Raw genomic sequence first — 25,456 nt, forward strand, 5'->3', positions numbered from 1 at the left:
AAATACCAGAAACCCAAAGAAATACACAAGAAGGCACCTCATGGTAGGGTTCTGGAGACTAAAGGCAAAGAGAAAATCTCCTGAAAGAAGCCAGGCAGACACAATGGATCGTCTATAGGGAAATAAGAATTGTAGTGACAGTTCCTCATCAGAAACTCTGGTGGGAGAAGGAAGTGGAACAGCATTTATCAAAGGCTGAAAGAAAACAATCAAACCAGAATTCTATAGTCAGCAAAAATATTGTTAAACGTCTTTTTATCTACTAGGCTTGTAGTGAATAAAAAGTGACATGATTTCCATATTATCTGCTTCCAATGCTTTTCCTATCAGACTATAACAAACTCACTGTGACTTGGCTACGACATGGTTATAAACACGAAACAAATGAAGGCACAGATACTATAGAGTAGAACCAAATTATAGGTGGTAATTTGGAATATTCTTCTATTAGAATTCTTTTTTTTAAGATTTTATTTATTTATATGAGACAGAGGGAGCACACATGAGTGGGAAGGGGCAGGGCAGAAGGAGAGGGAGAAGCAGACCCCCCAATGGAGCAGGGAGCCTGACGTGGGGCTTGATCCTGGGACCCTGTGGTCATGCCCTGAGCTGAAGGCAAACTCTTAACTCACTGAACCACCCAGACACCCCGTTTCTATTAGAGTTCCTAATTAATTAACATTTATCTGTATCTATGAGTAGACATGCTTATACATAAATTTTAAATAATAGTGAATTCTTATATGCTCAAATTGTATACTTCTAACCCCTCAGAAATCCACTGTCTACATGTGGGACACAGGATACGTCCCTGCATTGTTCTTCATTATGGTTTAGCAGAACGTATGAGGGGTTTGCATTAGTCTTGCAATGCGGGTCCTCTTCTGTACCTCTTGGCACATCCTAGTTTACAGAACATTTCGGGGGCTCTTATGCTGAGCTTATTGGTGGCCCTTCATTTTTGTTTATGCTCCTGTCATATCTGATGTTCAACTAGATTTTTTTTTTTATTATAAACTTGGTGCCTATCAGATTTCCTGGATGTCCTGTTTCAGATGTTCTTACTTGGATGTATCTCTTACCTTAGCCAGCCATAGGATACTATTTTTATTACAGGCTTTATGGTACGGGTGATTGATCTCCCCCTGGGCTTGCCTTAGCCATACAAGTGGGGTCCAGATAACGAAAAGGTAGACATTCCATTTTGAGATAATGGGTAAGTGAGCTAGGATACTGATAGAGTATGAGGCAAATGTTCAGATGAGTGGACAGCGATTGGCCACCAACCAAATCCAGGCTGTGTAAAGAAATAAGTGAATGAAAGAACCTGAACTGCCTTCCTGGAAGAAAGTTTCAGGAGAGCTACCGGGAAGGTCAGGTGGCAGCCCTAGAACTTAGGCCCATTTAGCTTGAGACGTGGGCTTTGCTCAACTGGACATTCAATAGGCAGCTGTGGCTGCAACACCAAGTGGACTGATTGGATGTCAAGGCATGAGAATCACAAGCCTAAGGCAATAGGCAAAGCCCAAGAATCACTGAGCTCTTTGAAGGGAAGAAAATGGAAGGAGGAAAGGAAAGGAAAGAAGGAAAGGAAAGGAAAGGGAAGGGAAGGAAAGGAAAGGGAAGGGAAGGGAAGGGAAGGGAAGGGAAGGGAAGGGAAGGGAAGGGAAGGGAAGGGAAGGGAGGAAGGGAAGGGAGAAGAAAGAAGAGAAAGAAAGAAGAAAGAAAGAAAGAAAGAAAGAAAGAAAGAAAGAAAGAAAGAAAGAAAGAAAGAAAAAAGAAAGAAAAAAGAAAGAAAAGAAAAGAAAAGAAAGAAAAGAAAAGAAAAGAAAAGAAAGAAAAGAAAAGAAAAGAAAAGAAAAGAAAAGAAAAGAAAAGAAGAGAAAGAAAAGTGAATGGTGCTGTGTTGAAACCTGATGGGCGGCAGAGAGAAATGGAGACATTGTAGGTTACAGGGAACGATTATTTAAATAAGTGGGAAAAGTCAGAGACGTGTTTAAACCTGCAGAGACAGGAGGATTCCTGTCTGGTCTTGGATACGTAAAAAAAGAAATCCCACGTGGTGTTCATGTTATAAAAGAAGAGTAGGGAGCGGGACCATCGAGTAGCTATTCCATTTATGTATTTGAAACCAAAATGTTAAATATCCCATGAGATAAGTGATAGAAATAAGCTAATTTACTACTGATTTTTCTCTTTGCTCTCTTTAATAAATAGGTTACAAGGAGTTATTCCTTGCAACTCATATTTTTATTTGCAAAAAAATAAGTATAAATGACAATTGTGAATATAACTATGACTGCTAATAGTTTTTTTTTTTTTAATTTATTGAGTGCCTACACTGGATGAACCCGGTGCTAGTTGTTCTGTATATATTATGTCATTTACTCCTCACATTACCTCAGAGGCGGCTGTTATTAACCTGAAAGCAGTGAGACAACATTGATTAAGTCTATTAACTGAAATCATAGAGCCGCCAAATGTCAGAGGCAAGAACTAGTACAGAAGTCTGATTTCAAAGTCCATGCTCTTCGACAGAAGGTAATTTTAAAGGATGGGTGTGTGGTCATTTGCCTAGGTCGCTGGGAAACACAATGCTTATTAGTACAATTTAAAAAAATGAAGATTTACTCCTTTTAGCTATAATAAAAGTAAGAACATTCTACATATTTTGAACGTCTCATGCATTGAGCTCATTGACATTTAAAAATTGATCTGAAGAATATCTGTCACTTAGTAATCACGCACAATCTTGGAGAGGAATGAGTAGATGAACCAATTCTAGATGTTAGCAGGAGGCTCCCTCATCTTAGGAACCTAAGTCTCTAAAGATGATGCCATTTATCTCCATTGAGTCAGAAGGGTCAGAGTGCCATGGGTGATTGATTGCCAACCTTTATTTTAAGCCCAGCCAAGCAGCCTACTGTTAAGATGCTCTGTCGAGGCGAAAACCTATAGCTCAAGGCCAAAAAAAGATTCCCAGTGGATGATCAGATGCCAGAAAGTGGGTCTCCTTAATTCCCTCGAATCAGGGTTCACATGTGAAATAAGCTTTCAGATTTAACAGAAGTAGCCAGAAAGCTTTTCTGTGCTGGCCTCCAGGACGTGAATCCCTTTAAGGTAGAGTTTCATGGGTATTTGTAGAATATCACCTGCCAGAGAAATGCCATTTTGCTCGCACTCACCCCAAACGAGAGCTAGAAGGAAGCTGGGCACTGGGCATGCTCCAGCAGGTAGGAGAGAAATTAAGGTTTGTGAGAATGAAATTGAGATTTGAGTGAAATCTGCGAGGAATTGGTGAAGAAACAAGAGGTTGGTGATCCTGAGGGATCCAATTGCAAATGAATCCACTGCATTCAATAAGTCAAGATGAACATTTTGCTAATACTTGACACATTGCCTCAATAAAGCAATGGCTTTGGAAAGCCGGAGGTCATTAATTATTTTGAATTCTTTGTCCAAAATCGTGTCTATATGTCTAACTATTTTATTTCCGATCTACTGCAAATTTTTATTATAGAATCCTTCAAATATACCTATATTACCTGTATCTCTATCTCTATCTCTCTATCTCTGTCTCTATGTATCTAGTATTTTGGATGGTTGAAATAGCTGATTAGGAATTTAAGCCCAAGATAAATTTGAGTACTTGGGAGTTTCTAGAGCTTTGATTTTTATCTGCCACAACATTTATTTTTCTTTTTTACCTTTTTCATAATCCTCTATTGCATTTTTTCAAGAACGTACTATAGAAACAAAGAACGGAACAACAACCAAAAGACTCCGAGCGAACCAAGGTAGTTAGCCCAGTGCGCTCCTCTCTGGGGCTCTTGTAGAATAGAAAGTGGTCTCAGGTGGGAGTCACAGGTCGCTCCGATACCCTGGGCAAGTCGTCTTAATTTTCTGACTGCCAGTTTTTGTCATTTCTAAAACTATGATTTCTTATGGAGTCTTTCATCGCATCCTTCCAACTCTAACAGGCTACACGTGTCTTCTCATTGGAAGTGGTGTGGAAAAGAATTCTTAATTACCCAAGTTTAAAATCCACGAGGTAAAAAATAAATAAATAAATAAAAATAAAATAAAATAAAATCCACGAGGTGAATAACACCTTGAATATTGATTGAGCAAACGGAGGCCATCACTCTAGTTATCGGGAAAGTTTCCTTTGACAGGTGCCCCTGCATGCTCTACCTGTCATGGGGCGTTACTCTCCATCCCTTGGTCCCCTTTACCATTTTGTTCCTTTACGGTAACTTCTAGTCGTTTCACTTGAGAGGTGTCTTGTGTTTGTTTGTTTTGTCTCTTTCTGTCTCATAGTAGGTAAGTCTGGATTGGAGCTAGGAGATGCATTCACCCCGAAATCTCCCTCCATCTTCCTTGTCTTTCGGTCACGTGGGCTTCCTTCATCCCCCTCTTGTGTGGCCTCGCACGCAGGCAGATGTGCCTAGCACCCGTAGGGCTGGGCCTTCCCTTTGTCCCCCTGGGTTTTAGATCCTCCTACAGGTAATTTGTCAAATAACAGAGACTGTGATGGTGCAGGCATCCATGGCCTTGGCTGAGGGACTTGCCTTCCGTGGACCTGCGGGGGGCTTTGCGGAGGATGCTGTGGGGGGTGGGGTGGGGAGGTGCACATCGGGGGAGGCTAGACGGCTTACTTCAGTCCTGACTCCTGAGGAATCTCAGCATCAAGGCGTCCGTAGGTTCTGTGACGGTACAGATGATGGTTCCATCCTGTCTTTGCCACACTAGGTTGGGAACAAAGCACGACGCTGTGCGGTTGCGAGCACCGCGGTGTCCTTAAGCGGCACCGCGCGGCCAGGCTTACCTCCGGGGATGGTGGCCACACAGACGTTCCTTTCCGAGCAGTTTTCCACAGCTTCTCACGAACGCTTATCGTTAAAACCCGAATCTTTAAAACTTGGAAAGTGGGTGCACTTGTGCCCCCCGTTAGACATAAACGTCCAGCAGATGGAACGTGCGAGCAGGACGAGGGAAGGCGGGAGAGCCTTGCAGACTAACCGCATCTGCGCCTTTTCTTCCCAGCGGTGTCCTGCGGAATCCCGGAGTCCCCAGGAAACGGTTCCTTTGCGGGCAGCGAGTTCACGCTGGACAGCAGAGTGACGTACGAATGCAGCGAGGGCTTCCAGCTGGAGGCGGGCCAGCAGGCAGCGGCCGTGTGCCGGGAGGACGGGCTATGGAACAACACGGGGAAGCCTCTGGCGTGTAAACGTGAGTGTCCACGTGCCTTTGCACGTCTTGGCCGACTTAATTAGGAGCGAGGGTCACGGGTGAGCGCTCCGGACCCCAAAGCGCAGAGACCCTCCTCCACAGCGTGTGAGGCCTCGGTCTCTTGCATCCTGGTAATGCTAGAACCAAAGTGTTTGAAGACACTAAAAATAAATAAATAAATAAAATAAGGTAAATAACATAAAAAAGTAATAATAACATATTCCGCAGAGAATACTCCAACCATATAAAATAAGCTCAGCATTCTTGAAAGCTGGTCAGATAGAATCATGTTGGTTCCATGAGGATCTAGACCTTGTGGTTTATACAGCAAACCATGGCGACACTGTCACTTGCAATTCGGGTAGATAAGTCCAAAGGCTGTTGAGACACATGCGGCCATGGCTCCCTACGCAAAATATTAACACGTCGTCCATCACGAGCCTCCTGTTCAGCCTCCCACGTCTTTGCAAATCCCTTGAGGTTAGAGGCAGTGGCTCCCTTCCTGGTACGTCACCTACTCTGCGTAATACACTGGTGCTTAATAAATCTACATAATACATTGGTGCTTAATAATGGGTGATGGACCTGTGAAGAGGAGGAAGTTTCCTGGGAAGCTCTTTATGGTTCATAATACTATTCCTAAAAGGGTCAGAAGTTTGGGCCCAATGTGGTCTTAAAAAATAACGATCTGGCCCGTACTGCAGAGCCAAAGAGAACAAAAGTTCACACACACACGATGTGCACCAAGATCCTCGTCGTGGCTGTATTAGAACTTGCCTCACACTGGAAATAATCTAACTGGCTACTTCGTGAAAACGGAAAACTATATACTATTGCTACACATACAATATTTTTGCTTTTACAATCTTTGAAAAAAAAGAAAACATTTCCACGTGATCCTCGATTATAAAACTACTTTGTTGACCTCTTTTTGCCTTTGGTATTTTGGTCATATTAAAATTATTTAAAAATAAATAAAAAATAAATAAAAAAATAAAATAAAATAAAATAAAATTATTTAAGCTCCTTCACTATGAACACGTAAATGTTTACAGGACATAATTGACTTTCCTTCATAGTTCTTGCTTTCCTTGTGATCGTTTACTTCATTTATTTATTTATTTGTTTGTTTGTTTGTTTATGGTTTGCAGGTAATTGTTGCTTTTCTGGAGTGGCCGTGAGATACGATTGAGACAATAGCGACACTTCTCAGTTATCTTTTTATTGAATGAAGTACTGTTCTATTATGACTAAGAGATAGTACAGGAAGCTCGGGTAGTAACATCCGTAGGTTTTTAAATCTGATCCTTGATAAAATTATGCTCTAAGAATGAGAGCTTAAACCCAGAGACGGCAATAACTATATGTTTTGGGCTCCTCATCATGGGCACAATTTCCTAGGCATTGAAGACACCACTCACCTAGCACACAGCCTCGGGGTTGTTATTACTGACCCTTTTTTTTTTCGTTGTTTCATTTTGTTTTGTTTTGTTTTAATAATAAATTTATTTTTTATTGGTGTTCAATTTGCCAACATACAGAATAATACCCAGTGCTCATCCCGTCAAGTGACCCCCTAAGTGCCCGTCACCCAGTCACCCCCACCCCCCGCCCTCCTCCCCTTCCGCCACCTCTAGTTCGTTTCCCAGAGTTAGGAGCCTCTCATGTTCTGTCTCCCTTTCTGATATTTCCCACTCATTTTTTCTCCTTTCCCTTTTATTCCCTTACACTATTTTTTATATTCCCCAAATGAATGAGGCCATATAATGTGTGTCCTTCTCCGATTGACTTATTTCACTCAGCATAATACCCTCCAGGTCCCTCCACGTCGAAGCAAATGGTGGGTATTTGTCATTTCTAATGGCTGAGGACTATCCCACTGTATACAGAGACCACAGCTTCTCTATCCATCATCTGTCGATGGACACCGAGGCTCCTTCCACAGTGTGGCTATTGTGGACATTGCTGCTAGAAACATCGGGTGCAGGTGTCCCGGCATTTCCCTGCATCTGTATCTTTGGGGTAAATCCCCAACAGTGCAATTGCTGGGTCATAGGGCAGGTCTATTTTTAACTCTCTGAGGAACCTCCACACAGTTTTCCAGAGTGGCTGCACCAGGTCACATTCCCACCAACAGTGTTTTTTTTTATTATTACTGACCCTTGTCAATGTAAAGTGTCTACTACTTGCCGTGTGTCTCCAACTGCTTATCTGTGAATCTGCTGACTGCTCTGAGCCGGGAGGACCACACACGGCCTTCCCAAGGAAGGAGAGACTACTCGTCTGCAGAGTTAGGGTCGAATTCCATTCTCTCTGGTTCTAAACCCTGTGCCCTCTTCATTATGTATCCCTTTGGCACGCTGGTTACACATAAGGTCACGTACGGAGTGTTAGAAATCCTAATGTCTGGGTCTGATTTTCAGGGATCCTGTGGTAACCAGTCTTGGATGTAAAACAGGCATCAGGGTTTTTCATTTTGTCTTAAGTTCTCTGAGCACTATGTTTAAAATGGATGACCACTGGGTGTTATTCTATATGTTGGCAAACTGAACACCAATAAAAAATAAATTTATAAAAAAATAAAAATAAAAATAAAATAAAATAAAATAATAAAATAAAATAAAATAAATAAAATAAAATAATAAAATAAAATAAATAAAATAAAATAAAATAAAAAAATAAAAAAATGTCAGGTATGTGCTAGGTTTTAAAGGCAAAGCCATTTAGAATTTGCATAGTGTCTGAGAAAGATGTGATCAATGGCAAGGTAACTACGTAAATGATGAAAATGTTTTCGTTTTTGTTTTTAGAACAACTTCAGGTTTATAGGAACAATGAGCAGGAAATGTAGAGATTTCCCCTCCCCGTGCCCCTCCCCGCCCATTGTCAACATTTCCCACCAACAGATGGAGAAGCTTGTTTGGTACAAGGGATGAACCTGTTTTGATACGTCATTATGACCCAAAGTTCATAGCAGTACATTAGGGTTCATTCTTTTTTTTTTTTAAGATTTTTTAAAATTTATTTATGCATATGAGAGAGAGAGAGGCGGAGACCCAGGCAGAGGGAGAAGCAGGCTCCATGCAGGGAGCCCGATGCGGGACTCAATCCCAGGTCTCGAGGATCACACCCTGGGCTGAAGGCGGTGCTAAAGCGCTGAGCGCCCCGGGCTGCCCCATTAGGGTTCATTCTTGGCATCATACTTTCTGTGCGTTTGGATAAATGGATAAATACGTATATCCGCCATGATAGTATCATACAGATATTTCACGGCCCTAAAAACTGTCTTGTTCTGCCTGTTGTCTCCCCTGCCCCTCAGCACCTGGAAACCCCCTGGCGATCTTCCTTTCCTGTCTCCACAGTTTTGCCTTTTCCAGAACATCATATAGTTGGAATTATACACTATGTAATCTTTTCAGAATGTTTTCTTTTTTTTTTTTTTCACTTTGTGGTATGCGTTAAGGGCTCCTCTATGTCTTTTCATGACTTAAAAGCTCATTTCTTTTTGGTTCTGCATAATATTTCATCATCTGGATGGACTGCGGTTCAACCGTTCCCCCTACTGAAGGACACAAGGGACACAGCGCCTATAAGCATTTGGGTGTAGCTGTTTTGTGGGCATAGGCTCTCAACTCCTTTGAATAAATACCCAAAAGTATGATTGTCGGGTCATATGGTAAGAGGATGTTTAGTTTGCAAAGAGACTGTCGACCTGCCCTCCAGAGTGGCTGCACGTTTTGCATTCTACGAGCACCGGGTGAGAGTCCTTGTCGCTCCACATCCTCGTCAGCATTTGGTGCAATCAGCGTTCCGGATTTTAGTCACCCTCATATGGCGGCAGGGGTATCAGCTTGTGGTTTTAGTCTGCAGCTCCTGATGACGTACGATGTGGGGCACCCATCCATGTGCTCGTCACCTGTCCGCCTTCTTTGGCGAGGTTTCTGTGTAGGGCTTTTGCCCGCTTTTCATCAAGATGTTCGCCTTACTGTTGAGTTTTAAGGGTTCTTTGCACATTTTGGCTGCCAGTCCTTCATCAGAGATGCCTTTTCCCAGCATTTCCTCCCAGCCTGTGGCTTGTCTTCTCCCTCCCTTGGTGCTGTCTTTCGCAGAACAGGAGTTTTCGATTTTAACGGAGTACAACTTACCGATTCATTCTTTCATGGAACACGACTTTGGTGTCGTACTTAAAGAGTTATCCACCCAGTAAGGGGTCACCTAGATTTTTTCCTATGTTACCTCCTAGGAGTTTTATACTTTACATTTGGGTCTTTGATCCAATTCAAAGCAATCTTTGTGACAGGTGTAAGGTCTGCACTTCTATTCATCTTGGCATGGGGACGTCTGGTTGTTCTAACGTGATCTGTTGAGAGTCTATCTCTGCTCCATTTGAACTGCTTTTTGCTCCTTTTCCAAAGATCAGTTTACTATGTTTTAGAGGGTCTATTTCTGGGTTTAACATTCTGCTCCATCCATCTATGTGTCTTTTTTTTTTTTTTTTTGCCAATATCACACTGACTTCTCACTTCTGTTTTTGTTTAGTTAGAATGGAATATAAAATGACACCTTCCCCCCCCAAAAAAATGTATTTAATACAAATGCAACAATTTGAAAATTTAGTTGGAAGAATATTTTCCAGTATCCTACAAAATCAATCTTGATTTTGGTTGTAAGTATTTCTAGGGATATAATTGATTTTATTGAAAATGCCCTGATGGGCACAGATAACTTTCATGATCTTTAAAGCTATAGGGAAATTTTATTTTAAAGATTTTATTTATTTATTTATTTATTTGTTTGTTTATTTATTTATTTATTTATTTATTTATTTATTTATTTATTCATGACAGACATAGAGAGAGGCAGAGACACAGGCAGAGGGAGAAGCAGGGTCCCTGCAGGGAGCCCGATGCAGGACTCGATCCCAGGACCCTGGGGTCACGCCCTGAGCCAAAGGCTCAACCACTGAACCACTGAGGTGTCCTAATACAGAAAAATTTTAAGGCCATGATTTTTCCTAAAGATAATCCAGCTTATTGGAGATCACAGACATTCAGTCAAAGTGGCAGTTTTTGTTTTTTTTTTTTTTGGCATTCCATTTTAACTTTTTTAAGGCATTCTCTTGGATTAATTAAAGGCTACCTCACATATGTGCCTGCCACTCCACAGATCGACACAGTGAGCAGGAACCCGTCGTATGTCACTGTGATGTTGCATCATTTCATCGTGAACATGTGCTGGACCGGATGCCTTGTGTACAAGCGCAAACTATTTTTTTATGTACGAGCCACATTTCAGTGCTAAGGCCATACCTTACTGGGTTAAGCAATTATGCACACCCAGATTTTCAACTCTGCTTTACAGCTTGGTCTCCAGAATGCCAATGGAGGTGGTTTATATTTGGTGATAAATGGGTCGCCATCAGAAAACTCCAGCGTGAAGAGCCAGTTATGTCAGACTCCGGAGGAAAAGAGGCACAGTATAGCTTTCTAAGTCTTTAGTTGGGGGTAGAGAAAGAAGCTGAGCATTTCAAAAATAGGAAAGCGGACAAAATGCTTTGGATCCCACGGAGGAAGTGCGTGTGGTGCTCCCCTGGGTACAGGGGGCCAAAGAAATCACTGCTACGGGGAGGTGCTGTGTGCACGTGAGCTCGTCCATCCAGGGTTCGGTGATGTGTGCTCCATGAGGACGTCTGGCTTGTGACCACTGGCATAGGACAGTCGACGAGACAAGCCTGTGCCCTTTGGAGTCTCCGCAAAGGCAGGACCTTAGGCCAATGGCCTGATGCAAGAATAGCAGGAAGAGGTGAGGTGTAGATGGAGTCGCCTTTCCGGAGGAGCAGGCCCTTTGCCGGATGAAGGCGTGGTTTAAGGAAATAGCGGTAACGACTGGACCTGGACGCTGTCGTCTGTGCTACATCGTTCAGTTATAACAACCAAACTATGGAGACAGTATTGCTTTCCTCGTCTTATTGATTTAATAAGAAGCAAATCTGCAATTTGCCACCATGTAAAGTTGATTGGTGGTTACACAAGCACCGAGGGAAGCGTCAGGGGCACGGCCCCGGCCCTGTTGGCGTCCCCTACCGCCCCGGGAGGGCTGTGTGGCGACCCTGACTGGGTAGGGACACTTGGGCCTTCTCAGAGCACAGCGATGTGCGGCGCTCCCAGGCCCCCCCCCCGGGCAGGGGCCACATCGCAGGGCAGCATGAAGCCAAGGCTCTGAGCAGCCGCAGCCTGTGCTAGACCCGCTCGGTAGGGAGCTGGCTTTCCTGCTGAGTGGGGAAGCGTGTAAGGAGCGGCGAACTGAATGTCTTCCTAGCTCCGAGACGTGCCCAGAGGTTGGGACAAAAAGGAACAGCAGAGGAAGAGTCGGAGCCGAGGAGGCCACGGGTCCGAGCACATGCCCAGCTCCCCTCCGCCCGCAGATGGGCGTCCACACGGGCCTTCCTTCTGTATTCCCCTCTTGCTGCCCCACGCCCACCCCCTCAGGTCCCGCAAGCCCCGCCTGGGGAACACGGTGTCCACGCCCACACGGGGCCACGGCAGTACCACCTGCGCCCCAAGTCACCCCCCACCTGCCTAAGTCTCCTCCCACCAGCGCAGACCGAGCTCGGATATTAGGGACAATCCGACTTGCAACCTGACCAGCTCAGGTTCCGTGCACGCATGTTGGGTGTTTGTGCCGCAGAGACGAAGAGCTCTTTGAGGACCAGCCCCAGACACCCACGGTCTTCCAGGCTGTATTCCAGAACCTTCCCACAGATGACCCCGTTCACTCTACGAGGTGTGCACCTGTCATCTGGGCAGATGAGAACCTCAGAGGCCCTGGTTGGGAAGCTGGTCGGTGTCGCCAGTGGGGGTTTGGCTGCAACACACCTGGGCAGGGGCCCTGCTCCAGCTCCCACGCCCTCTGCCCCCGGGAGCCTCACTCACCGGTGAGCGCCGCGGTGAGCCCTGCGTGTTGTAAAGCTGCGCACGAGACAGGAAGAGGGGTGCCGCGACGGCCCAACGGGTCCGCGTTCTGGAAAGCATTAGCTGACGGGATGTGAGGGAGCCACCTTTTGCTTGAGGATAGGTACTAGAACCAGATGATTTCAAGGATGATGTACATTCAGGTCTAAAATTTTCTAGAAAAGTCAGGAACGAGGGGCCGTTGGCGGTGTGAGGGCACGTGCTGCATCAGTTAAGAGCGCTATTTTGTGCGGATGTGAACCGTACGTTACACACAGAAGGGGGCTGGTTTACACATGCTTTTGAATTTTTTTGTCTCAAAATGCATATTCTAGATGGACAATTGCTTTAAAGTTACAATTAAAAAAAAACAAATCACAAAATTATTTCTTAACTACAAGTGAGGATCCCAAGATAGAGAAGTTACAGTGTGTTCATTTAAATGGTTGTGAAATGGGAAGAAGCCCGTTTGCATTTTATTTTATTTATTTTATTTTATTTTATTTTATTTTATTTATTTTATTTATTTTTTTAAAGGCTTTTATTTATTCACAAGAGACACAGGCAGAGGGAAAAGCAGGCTCCATGCAGGGAGCCCGACGTGGGACTCGATCTCGGGACCCCGGGGTCACGCCCTGGGCTGAAGGCAGATGCTCAACCGCTGAGCCACCCAGGGATCCTCCATTTGCATTTTAAAACTTTTATTATACTGACTGTGATTCAGTAACACAGATGATACACATAATTTTTCTAACAAAATAGAAAATCACCCCCAAATTTTCTAAGTATCATTACAAACCTTCAAGTCTTTCTCATCTGTCTGTTGTCTGTTAGATCTTAAAAAAGGGAGAATCGGACATTTTATTTATGTCGTTTAGTATCCAAAGACTGGGAAAGCCATTTAATCTTGGGGTGGGGGTTCCGTGGCAGGGGGGATGTTTTCTTCACTTAATTTAAATCCAAGGGATTGCACGGAGGAAGCATAAAGCTGTACTCTGCGCCAGGAAATGCGGTCGCCGTGGAAGTCTGAGGTGCTCGTTTCCCCAGGGCCGCGTCCTCCGTGTTCTTTGTCCACATGACACGATTTTGTTTCTTTACTGACGGCAACACGGTGTAGGTCAGAACCCCGACTCCTGGGAGAAGGGAGCACTTGCACTTTGAGGCGTCGTGACTGTCGTGACCGGCCGCTGTGGCCGTGGGCCGGCTCACCGAAGGGAAGGCGTCCTAAAGACACCGATTCAGTCGCCCCCCATCCTGCAGACCCCCAAGGCAGGTGCCGCGGCTCCTTTCTTGTCATTTAATTATTTACGGGGACTTTGGATCACTGAGGACGCAGGCCCCGCGGGGGGCGGGACAGCTGTGGGGGGACGAGGGGGGATGAGGGGGGATGTGCGGCCTGGGCGGCTGGACCCCGGGGCCGGCAGGTAAGCCCGATGCGCCTGGAGTTGAGGACAAAGCAGAACCGCTTCGGCCGCCCGCTCGTGAGAAACGAACCCCAAGTCCTAATCCTAACACGGAGGCCTTCTCTTTCAGTTGCAGGTGTTAGGACGCGAGTCAGTCATGGGCAGTTGACCGGGGACCTTCCAGGTGCAGACACCACGAGCGGGTCACGGGATCAAATGCCGTGGCTGTGGGTTTCGGGAAAGGGAACACGAGTCAGAGTCACCACATGCTTTATGCGACATAGAAAAACCAAGATTAAAAAAAATAATAATAATAGGGGATCCTTCGGTGGCTCAGCGGTTCAGCACCTGCCTTCGGCCCAGGGCGTGATCCTGGGGTCCCGGGATCGAGTGCCATATCGGACTCCCTGCATGGAGCCTGCTTCTCCCTCTGCCTGAGTCTGCTTCTCTCTCTCTCTCTGTGTCTCTCATGAGTAAATAAATAAAAATCTTTAAAAATAAAATAATAAATAAATAAATAGAATAAAATAAAATAAAATAAAATAAAATAAAATAAAATAAAATAAAATAAATAAAAAAGAAAAACCAAGATCATATGTAAATGAATTACCTGGTGACTTGGCGGCCTAGCTACGTACACATCAACGGATACAAATGTGCAGACACACATCTACATGCAACACACGCACATGTATGTACTCAACACACGTGCGTGTGTGTACATGTCTGCATCGCAGGCCCATGTTCATGTCACACACACATAAATACGTGGATACGGTGTGTCCCTGTGTGTGTCCACATTTATATATGTGTGATGAACTTGTGTGCTGGTAAATATGAAAGAATATTGTACATAAAACGTTTGGGGGGATATATATTTATCCACTCAGTCCCTTAGAAAGTGGCCTAAAAATCGCTTATGCTGTTGTCTTTATGGGTTACCCCATGTGCAGGGTAGAATGCACGTCATCCTTACATTCAGCACCTTCAGGAACGTGGTTTCATCCTAAACCGTGTCCCTGAACCTCTGTGTTAGGAGATCAGCCCTATGCCTGGCATCACAGAGGTTCCACCCCACCCCCGCCCCCGCCGCCCCCGGGCCAGACACCGGCATAAGCATTTGACATGCTTTTGGGCTCTGAGTCCTTTCACGGACCTTAGAGGCACTACTCTTATCCCCATGATGCAGATGGGGACCGGGGGCCCCGAGAACTGGGAAATCCCCCCCCACTGCAGGTTGCACGGTCGGTCCGGGGCAGAGTCGGGACTGAAGCCCTGGGTCTGGCCCTGGCCCGTCCAGCGCAACTCTGCGTTGACAGGGGACCTCCATGGCGGAGTCAGCAGAGCCGAGAAAGGCAAGTCCTGTCTCACTTGATCCAAACACATAATCATCATGTGTGTACATACTTTTTAAACATGCATATTAAAGCTAAAAGAAAAAAAAAAGAGGTACGTGCAGGTCTATCCCTGCCCCCAAGTCAGTGTCGGTCCCAGATCTGGAGAGCCAGGCCAGACGGACGGTTTGGAGCCATCGCGGGCAGCAGGAGCCGGATCCACGATCTGCCCCGGATCCTCCGCAACCCCAGGGAAGGGCCGGGGTGGGTGCGAGACCCCCCGACGCCGGGTCCTGATACCTTAGGGGAGCCCATGCACAGTTGGGGAATGCCTGCTACAAGCTCGGCCGGTTTCTGCTCCTTGAGGTCGTGGTGCCCAGGTTTGCAGGACGGGTTTGTGCTCCCCGAGCCGGCGAGGCCTGGTGGCCAGCCTGTGGAAGCTCTTCCCGGTGCCGCCACACAGTGCCCAGCCCCAGCTACCGTACGAGTTCCTGGGGTGCGGTGTTTGCAGCTCACACATGGTGCCCAGCCCCAGCCTCTGTACATGCTCCTGGGGTGCGGTGTTTGCAGCCCCCACGCTGTGCCCAGCCCCAGTCATCTGCACTCCTGGGTGTGGTGTTTGCAGCCCGCACTCAAGGGTCAGACAAATGTTGTTCTTGAAAATGTCATTCTGGGATCTTGCTGCTCTGTTGGAGTTCAGACGTCACAGCGGATCAGACTCAGTCCTTTACTGCGGGACACGCTGTGTTTGACCCCGTGATGTTCCTGCTTCTGTTATTTTATTTGCAGAGACTGGACGTGGCCTCGTCCGGCTTTGTGAGGTTGAATGGGAGTGACGAACGGGTCCCCCTTGGCTCCCGGATACACGTGAGAAAGAAGGCTGGCATTTAAGTGCGGGGCGGTACATCTGGGTCTGGTCTCACATGGGTCGCTCCTAAGAATCGGGAGATGTTACACTCAATCGCTTCATCTCTAAGAGGCGTAACCTGTGCAGGGGCAGGTGCGTTTGTCCGTCTGGCTCATGGCTGTGTCGTAAGCTCCCGGGGAGTGAACATCAGGGTCCCTGTCAGGCAACACATAAGGGAACCATTTTTTTTTAATTTTTATTTATTTATGATAGTCACAGAGAGAGAGAGAGAGAGAGGCAGAGACACAGGCAGAGGGAGAAGCAGGCTCCATGCACCAGGAGCCCGATGTGGGATTTGATCCCGGGTCTCCAGGCTCGCGCCCTGGGCCAAAGGCAGGCGCTAAACTGCTGCGCCACCCAGGGATCCCGGAACCATTTTTTTAATTGTTTTTTGCGAAGTTGCTGCCATGTGACCAGAATGACTCGTGAACAGGAGAGGTTTTCACCCCCTCAGGCGGGACGGTTGAGGCTTTTCCGGCCAAATGCACTTCCTGACACGCAAAGCAATCGTCCGCACTGGACTTGTGCAGGGTTTCGTACGACAGATCTGAGGAACGGGCGCGTTCAACATGACGCACTAGAGATCATTCTGAATATTCCGTACAGAACTAATAATCACCCTGTCCCGTTCCATCGGATGGTGAAGTTCATTAACGTCACCAAATAGGAGTATCGACATTTTATCTTCCATATAATGATTGCAAACCCAAAGTTATGGGAAGATGGGAACATGGACACGCATTTCTATCTCTACGAGTTCTCGAAATACCTCCCCCCACAAAACGATGTGATGCTGGTTGCTTGAAATGTCACAGTTCATGCGCTGCCCAAAAAGAACGCTTCCGCACATGCGTCACCCACACTGAAGTCTTTCGAAGGAGAAAATAACCTGGTGCCACATATGGTGTTATGCATTGAACTGTTAAGAATTTAGAAACGATTTAGGGGTTGCTCTAAGGAGGAAGTCTGCAGGTTCTATGGTTTCCAGTTCGGCCCCTTCGCGAGCTCGGCCGTGATGCACCCACCAGGTGACCCTTTCGTGTGGGGTCCTAGCACGCGGAATGCAGCTAAGCAGAACTCGTTTATTCCGTGCTGACGTCACCATCGTGCCAACCGGAGTCAGAGGACGCAGCTGACGCTTCCGTCGCCGCTGAACCTAGAGCTGTGCCTTCTCACGCACCAGCATCCAGGGCGCCTTCCTCCCCCTTCTCCAGCAACGCACAGCCGACTTTCTGGAAGCATCCATGGCTCCCCGCTCTTTTGTTGGCTCCCTTTAGATCTGTGCCAGCCTGTAGCCAAAGTATTAAGGATTGAGGCTCTGACCAATAAGGCAGGCGTCCCCACCCATTCGTACGGTGTTTCCTATTAGGCTTTACCGCAGCTGAACGGCCCCTGACGCAGATGCCAACCCAGACCGTACAGTCTACCTCCGTAATAGAGCATACGGGCTCCTGTCCTGCTCTCATGGCATTAATGATACTTTATGTGCAGTAATTTTAGGATTTGGGGTCTCGCTCATCATAACCTACAAATTACCCAGGAGGCGTTGTTAGATTCTTATTTGAAACAATGCAAGGAGGCAATTCTCAGTAGGGAAAATGGGAGAGACTACTTAACCAAATGCATAAAACGCTTTTAAGCAAACGACGGTCTTTCCATAAAAAACTCTAAGGATGTTCCCCATGATAGGAGCTGACTAGGTGCTGGCTCCGTGCTGGATACGGGTGCCTACTGAGGCCATGAGTCTAGAAAGCGGGACTGATAAAACATACAAATAAAAGCAAGACGCGTAGCCACAACCAGAACCTCTGAGGGGTATTTAGAAGCAACTGAAAAGCCAACTTTTTAAGAGAGATCCGTCGGTGACGTCACCGCTGTGGATTCCCTTGTTGAAAGTGCAGTAAATGAAACGGCGAAGCAGCAGAATTTTGCGTTGTGCATCTGCACTTAGGTGAGCAGCGCCGCTTTCCTCGGGTCTAGGGGTCGGTTTAGACTCATTTGCTGTAATTAAAAGGGAAGCCATTTAGGTGATCAAAGGAAAGTAGCTCCACTAGGGAACTGAGATTATAGAACTACAACACAGGCCATTCTGAACAGCAGTTGCCAGGATCACTACGCGGGTGAGGTTGACTCAATATTGCTCCTGTTTTCTCACCGAGATCAGATCTCATGGCAGGTGTTTAGCTCTAAGCTATGGGCAGAGCCGGGATATTAGTTGTTGACGCAGCCACAGTTAGTCATGTAAATGCTCGAGGGTCCAAGTCTACTAAGGGATATTTATTAAAACTAACATAGCAGCAAAATCCTAAGAACACTGGGCAGAAAGATGTCTGATCTCAAGAGGCTTTACAAAAAAGTTCATAATTGAAAGAGGCCGTAGTCACCAGAAGGAGAAGAAATGTGGCAATTTCAGGACCAGACTGTGAGAACGTTCTGAGGGTTTGGATTCCATCGGGAATCCTGGGGAGGGGGCAGGTAGGAGCTTTGAAGTGTCCGGACCTTTTTTTGTGTGTGTGATGGTGAAAAGCTGATCGCTCTCAGGTGACCCATAAATCACCTGCTAGAAAGTTTGCTTTTACAACTCTGTGGTTTCACGCTTTGCTAAATCGCTATTCTCACCCTACACAACTCACACACTAAGCATTTGGTTAAAACAAAAATCCCAAACCGGCTCATTTCCGTAAGGATCCGGTGCTCCCGCCCAGTCCCCGGGAAGGGCTTGCTCGCAGACCCTGCAAGGCGGCCTTCACCTCGCCACCCCCCCCGGGAGGCGCTTCCTCCCCAACACCTCGTGCTCCTGCTCATCCGGCCAAAGCTGCGGGTTCTTTGGCTTCTGAGGCCCCACAACGGACACCAGCTGCCCCCTCCCCTGTCCAGTGAGGACGGGTGCTCAACGGCTCGCCGAAAGCTCGCTGTAGGAAGGACACTCGCAGGCTCATCTTATTCCGATGGCATCTAATTGTGACTTTACAAAGTAATTAAATGTGCTTGAACCCAGCCTGGTAATGAGAAGCCCTGACCCGCATTGGGTAGGAGGGGGGACACCTGTGGTTAGAAGGGAGATGGCCATTGCGTCCCTGCTCGGCGGGGCTGGGTGGCCTCTCCCAGCAAATGCATGGTCAGGGCCTGTAATTTATGGGGGCGGGAGGCCAAGGGGCTTCATGTGTAGGGGAATACAGTCGCCGTCTGCGAATCCCAAGCAAAGCAACTGCTGGCCTTCCTGCTTTGCCACTGGCTGGATGCGTCTGCGATGCTCTGACTCACTCGCGGCGAGCGTGAAAGCTGCTGTTTCTCGAGTAAAATGCGAAGTACTTTGTGTCGTCACTGACATGTCCGCAGGATAGAGAAAATGCGTCTGTGTGCGAGGACGTGTGCGCTCAGGGCGGCCCCGAGTAGCTGCACTTCCCGCTGAGCCGATTTGAGAAGCATCATTTCGGGGTTCTTACGTGTCAAGCACGTCACTTAATACTACGAACTCTGTTAGATACCGGGACGGCCCGGGACGCCGGTTCTCTTGAATTTGTCGACATACAAGAAGCTGGTTCCATGGGAATTGTTTTCTTAACATGTGATAGAAGAGGATCTTTTTTTTTATTTTTTATTTTTTATTTTTTTTTTATTTTTTATTTTTTAAGGAGAGAATACAGAGTAACCTGGAGGACTGTGCACTTCCTACCAAACCAGCTAAACCTACATTTTTTTTTAAATTTATCTTTTGAAAATACTTAATTTTGCTAAATTTGACCCAGCAACTTACTCACTTGTGATTGTCATAAACGCTGATTTATGACGTTTACGTAAGTGGAAGGCTTTCTTTGGCGACGTGTTTCCAGATGAAGTGACGTTTTAAGACATTTCTTTTAAAAGCATGTCATTACTGATATAACACGCCCGCGTCACTTGCTTCAGTCCCTTGTTGAATAAACACAACTTTCTTGCGTTGTTTCTAGAGGTGGAGGAAACGACAGGGTCAGAGGAATAACACGCGGGACACGGGTGAGGGCTGTGGCCTGGTCAGGGTGAGCTTGTCCACAAACAGCCCCCATGGTGACCCCGGCTCCCCTCTGGCCGCGCTGCTGGGAGGACCCACAGAAGCGACACTACAACTCGTCGCTTCCTAAAACCCAATAATGCATAACAAAGAAGGGCTCATCTCTGTGCATCCCGAATGGATCATGAATGTCTATTAAAACATACAGCACAGCGCACCGCCGGTGAGATGCCACTTTCTTCCTTTAAAATGATTTTTTAAAATATTTACTCTTTGATTTAATCAATATATCATTAACAAAATGACAACAAAATGTTGCTGCTGCTACATATGATAGGACTAGTTATAAAGAACGTCTACACCTAAAATCACTTTAGGACGTGTTTCTCGGGCATCGTGGGATGGAGAGTCCAAGGCAACACGGGATGAAATAAATTGGCGGGTAGCCACGGATTTTGTGAACAAGAATACTGGGAGTCGCTGCCCTTTTTATTGTCTCGGGTCAGAGGAGACGTGACTTTTTTACATACGGTATAAGCAGTTGAACCATCATTTCCTGGTCATATACTGTCAGGTTCTCAAACCTGTGAGGACGACTTTTAGGTGTTTAAGGAAAAAGCACAAGGAGAGGAACACTGACGAATTTTTAGGCCCTTTAAGGGCCGGCGATCCGAGATTTCCCGCGGAATGAAGGGCTTGCTCGTGTCGGGGGCGGGATGCGCAGGTGTGGGGGGCGGGATGCACAGGTGTGGGGGGAGGGATGCGCAGGTGCGGCGGGGGGGGGGAGGGACGCGCAGGTGCGGGAGGAGGGATGCGCAGGTGCAGGGGGGGAGGGATGCGCAGGTGCGGCGGGGGGAGGGACGCGCAGGTGCGGGCAGAGGGATGCGCAGGTGCGGGAGGAGGGATGCGCAGGTGCGGGGGGGAGGGATGCGCAGGTGCGGGGGGAGGGATGCACAGGTGCGGGGGGGGGGGAGGGATGCGCAGGTGCGGGGGGAGGGATGCACAGGTGCGGGGGGGGAGGGACGCGCAGGTGCGAGGGGGGAGGGATGCGCAGATGCAGGGGGGGGACACAGGTGCCGGAGGAGGAGGCACGGCCTGGGCCAGTGGTCTGTCCCCATGCAGACCTCGGGTTCTGACCCAGGCAGCCGGACTGCAGGCCCCACTAAACGCCAAGAGGAGGCGGGTGGTGCTTGGGGCCTGCGGGGTGTCCTGTGTCCAGTCCAGTCCCATTTCCTCCCACGCAGCCCCCGTATCTCCTCCCCCTCCCCCCTGCATCCCCGCAACCCCCCCCATCCCAGCCACAGCATCCACGGCCCCACATCCACACCCCAGCGTCCCCGGCCCCCCACCCCCGCATCTCGGGTCTCGGGGGCCGCTGGTGGGTCTGCGGGCGCCCGGGCACCTCAGGCAGGGCCACCACCGGGCCTGGTCCCCGCCGCCGGACTGCTTGCTCTGCCTGCCTCAGCCCCGGGACACAGGGACCCCGTCAGGCCCGTGGTGGGGGCACCAAGGGCGAGAGGCACTTGCAGTCTCGCTTCTTGCGGCCTCTGCTCGCCCCGCCCTGTGCTTCCCTCGCCCCCTCTTCTTGGGGGGCCGCCTGGGCTTGTTTTGCAGCTTTGGCCGCTGCACTTTCTGGCGCGGTGGCTCCCAGCGCGCGCACCTGTGCTTGCCCTTGGCACCTGGTGGCTCCCAGCACGCGCACCTGTGCGTGCCCTCGGCACCTGCTTAGGGCGGATGCTGTGCTGAGGAACAGCACCTGAGAGGACCATGTGCACCCAGGGACATGTCACCCACGGGGGGACCGGATCCCAGACAGTCAACCCGGGATCAGGCCACCCTGAAGGTCACCGCGTGGCAGTTTCATGAAGAAGGAGGTGACCATCCAGAACTTGGAAACCACCTCTGCAGGTGGTGTCAGCTCCACGGAAAGGCCTGTCCCACCGAGGGGGCCCCTCGCCGGTGGAGGGGAGCGGGTCACGACCACTCCACCGAGGACAGCCGGGCACACCCCCTAGGGAAATGGAATGAAGTTTACTTGAAACGGTGGTGGGATGGAAGCCGTTACGGATGGCCCAGGTCCACAGTCCACCCGGATCCCCTGGTCCACAGTCCACCCGGATCCCCAGGTCCACAGTCCACCTGGATCCCTTGGTCCACAGTCCACCCAGATCCCTGGTCCACAGTCCACCCGCATCCCCAGGTCCACAGTCCACCTGCATCCCCAGTTCCACAGTCCACCCAGATCCCCTGGTCCACAGTCCACCCGGATCCCCAGGTCCACAGTCCACCCGGATCCCCTGGTCCACAGTCCACCCAGATCCCTGGTCCACAGTCCACCCGGGTCCCCTGGTCCAGAGTCCACCTGGATCCCTGGTCCACAGTCCACCCAGATCCCCAGGTCCACAGTCCACCCAGATCCCCAGGTCCAAGCACGGAAGCCTCTTCCGAATCGACCGTCCTGCGGGGATCTGCAGGTGCTGCAGCCCGAGAAAATGTCGACTTGGATCATGGGGTGAACCCTGGAGAATTTCCCGATACATTTTGTTACTTTTTATCCAGTTGTGATGAACATATAGGCTCTAGTAGCTTTGGGTGTGCAAGCTCATCACCCTAAGGCGCCCTTAATGCCCTTGACCCGCCCGCCTCCCTCTGCTGCCCACCCACTTGTTCTCTGTGCCCACGAACCTGTCCATCTGTTCGTCTTTTTTCTCTGTTCATCTGTTTTGTGTCTTAAAGTGCACACATGAGCGAGATCATCTGGTGTTTGACTTTCTCCGACCGCCTCATTTCGCTCCGCATCGTGCCCTCTAGCTCCATCCGTGTCATCACAAATAGCAAGATTTCATTCTTTCTGAGGGCTTGGTAATGTTCCAGTGTTAATGGGTACACGTGCGTGTGCGTGTGTGTGTGCACCCCCTGCGCCCTCTTCATTCGTCCAACGATGGATGGACACTTGGGCTGCTTCCCTGGTCTTAGCTGGAGTAAATAATTCTGCGATAAACCTAGGCGTGGATGTCTCTTTTCAAATTAGGGTTTTTGTTTTCTTTGGGTAAATGCCCACTGGTGGAATTACTGAAGCAAACGGTGATCCTATTTTAACATCTTGAGTACGCTCCGCGGTGTTTTCCACAGCGGCTGCCCCAGCTTGCACACCCACCAACAGCGTCCTCGCCAGCACTTGTTGCTTCCTGAGTTTTTGATTGTAGACGTTCCCACAGGGCTCAGCTGGTATCTCCTTGTCGTGGTTTTGACTTGTATTCCCCTGACGACGAGCGGCGTGGAGCTGTTTTCGTGTCTGTGTTTTCCATCTGTAATCTTCTACGCAGAAGTGCCTATTCAGGTCATCTGGCCATGTTTTAATTGGGTTATTTTGTGTTGAGGTATCTAAGTTCCTTGTATATTTTGGATATTAAGGCCTTATTGGATCCGTCATTTGCAAATATCTTCTCCCATTCAGTAGGTTGCCTTTTTGTTCTGTTGATGGTTTCCGTTGCTGTGCAGAAGCTTTTTTACTTTGGTGCAGTCCCAAAAGCTTAATTTTGCTTCTGCTTCTCTTGCCAAAGGAGACACACCTAGAGAAATGTTTCCACGGCTGATGTCAAAGAAATTATTGCTTGCGTTTTCTTCTAGGGTTTTTCTGGTTTTAGGTCTCACATATAGGACTTTTGAATATCTATTTTTGAATCCATATAAATTTTGGATAATCATTTTATTTAAAAATACTTAAAAGAAATAGATATCAGAATTACTCTTTTATTTTATTTTTTATTTTTTTAAAGATTTTATTTATTTATTCATAAGAGACACAGAGAAAGAGGCAGAGACACAGGCAGAGGGAGAAGCAGTCTCCCTGTGGGGAGCCTGATGCGAGACTCGATCACAGGACCCCAGGATCATGCCCTGGGCTGAAGGCGGGCCCTTAACCACTGAGCCACCTGGGCGTCCCTCAGAATTACTTTTAAATTAGAGAATCCTTTTCACTTTTAAAACCTCATTGATATTATCATAATAATACCAAAAAGTCCTTTCCTTTCAGTTTATTTGCACATAGTGTTGGTAAATTACTGATAGAAGATTCAAAGAGTTTTTTGTAACCTTTGGATATGCCTAATTCAATTAAAATAAACTTGTATAGAATTTACTTCTTAATTTACTTTTAAATAAGTAAAATTATTTATTGATATCATTTTGGAAAAGCTGTGATTTCTCTAGCTAAACTTCCAGGCTCAATAAATCAATCAATGGGGTCCATTCTGATGGTGGTTTACCGCGATGGATGTTCATACTTGAAGAAGAGGAGTTCTAACTTTGTAAAATGCATTTCAAATATTATTGTACCTTTCAGCAAATGTGTGTGTGTGTGTGTGTGTGTGTATACTCACATACATTAAATTTTGCTTCTACTTTCAGCATATTTGCAGACCCCTTGAAGCCCTCTCCAGGAGGATGACCACCACCTTCACTAACGTCATCACTGTTGTTCATTTGTAGCTACTGCTCCTTATTAGGTAGTTACTGTAATTGTAGGCCTTCTCCTAAGAGCAGGAAGAGACTATGTCCCTTGAGATCTATTAAGCACGTGTCTAAACAGTATTAATGCAGTCTGCATACAAAAGCTACGTGCCTATAAATCCAGGAACATACAGAGTATATTACATAGATGTGTTTCAAAGGGAAGAAGGGAACGAAGGCATATGATTTTCTGGTCATTTGTGTCCAAGCTGGTTTTCTATGACTCAACTCTATGTCAAGTTTCTTGAGGGCTGTTATATGTAGCATTTTTCTACGTGTTTGCTCATTTACTTGATGAAGAATTTCCATCCAAATGAACTGTGAAACTTTGTGTAGGTGATTTAGCTCTTCCCATCACAACGTCACTGCAAGATTGCCCATGGCCCTGAAGTGTGAGGCTACCAAATCCATTGTAGATGCGTGATCATCCCCCTGTGACCATGTGGGTAGTAGAGGAAAGTACCTGCAATAACAGGTACTGGCTTCTGTTTTGTGCAGCAAGATCTGATTCATATAAAAAGTTATTACCATTGAAAGCCAACATAAAAAAAAAGAAAGAAAGAAAGCCAACATGATCCAATCCCTTGAGAAAAAATTTATTGACGTAAATATGTTTCTTTTCTAGCGGTTACATGTCCCAGCATTGAAGCTCAGCTCTCAGAGCATGTCACCTGGAGACTGGTTTCGGGATCGCTGAGTGAGTATGGAGCTCAGGTGGTGCTCAGCTGCAGTCCTGGTTATTACCTGGAGGGCCAGAGGCTCGTGCAGTGCCAAGCTAACGGGACTTGGAGCATCGGCGAAGAGAGGCCCAGGTGTCGAGGTGAGTGATGGGGGTCCTTCCTAGAGAACGTACCTGTGCTGAGTTATTGACATCACTGGCAACCACCTTTTAACCCGTCCCTGTAAGTGGTTGGTCCTGTGGATTAATAATATAACCAAATGGCCTTTCTTGTCATTATAATGATGAATATGGATTTTTATGCGACATGCTTAAAATATATGAGCGTACTGGATTAGATGTCAAATATTGTCTTTTCCTTACTAATGATTGCATTTTGTACATTTTAAAATATTAGAATACTCAAATATTACAAATCAGCTCAAAACCAAACCCAGGCCTATGTTTA

General features: G+C 47.3%; 1 protein-coding gene across 1 annotated transcript in view; it reads left to right on the forward strand.

Moving 5' to 3' along the window:
- Positions 1–25,456, forward strand: part of CSMD1 (CUB and Sushi multiple domains 1) — a 1,869,137-nt gene that overhangs the window by 1,765,245 nt on the left and 78,436 nt on the right. Inside the window, exons 50-51 of the mRNA XM_049095299.1 lie at positions 5,047–5,232; positions 24,955–25,149. Coding sequence (XP_048951256.1) covers positions 5,047–5,232; positions 24,955–25,149 — 381 coding nt within the window. The remainder of the gene's footprint in view (positions 1–5,046; positions 5,233–24,954; positions 25,150–25,456) is intronic.

The sequence above is a fragment of the Canis lupus genome, chromosome 16 (genome assembly GCF_003254725.2).
Source record: "Canis lupus dingo isolate Sandy chromosome 16, ASM325472v2, whole genome shotgun sequence".
Classification (NCBI taxonomy): Eukaryota; Metazoa; Chordata; class Mammalia; order Carnivora; family Canidae; genus Canis; species Canis lupus.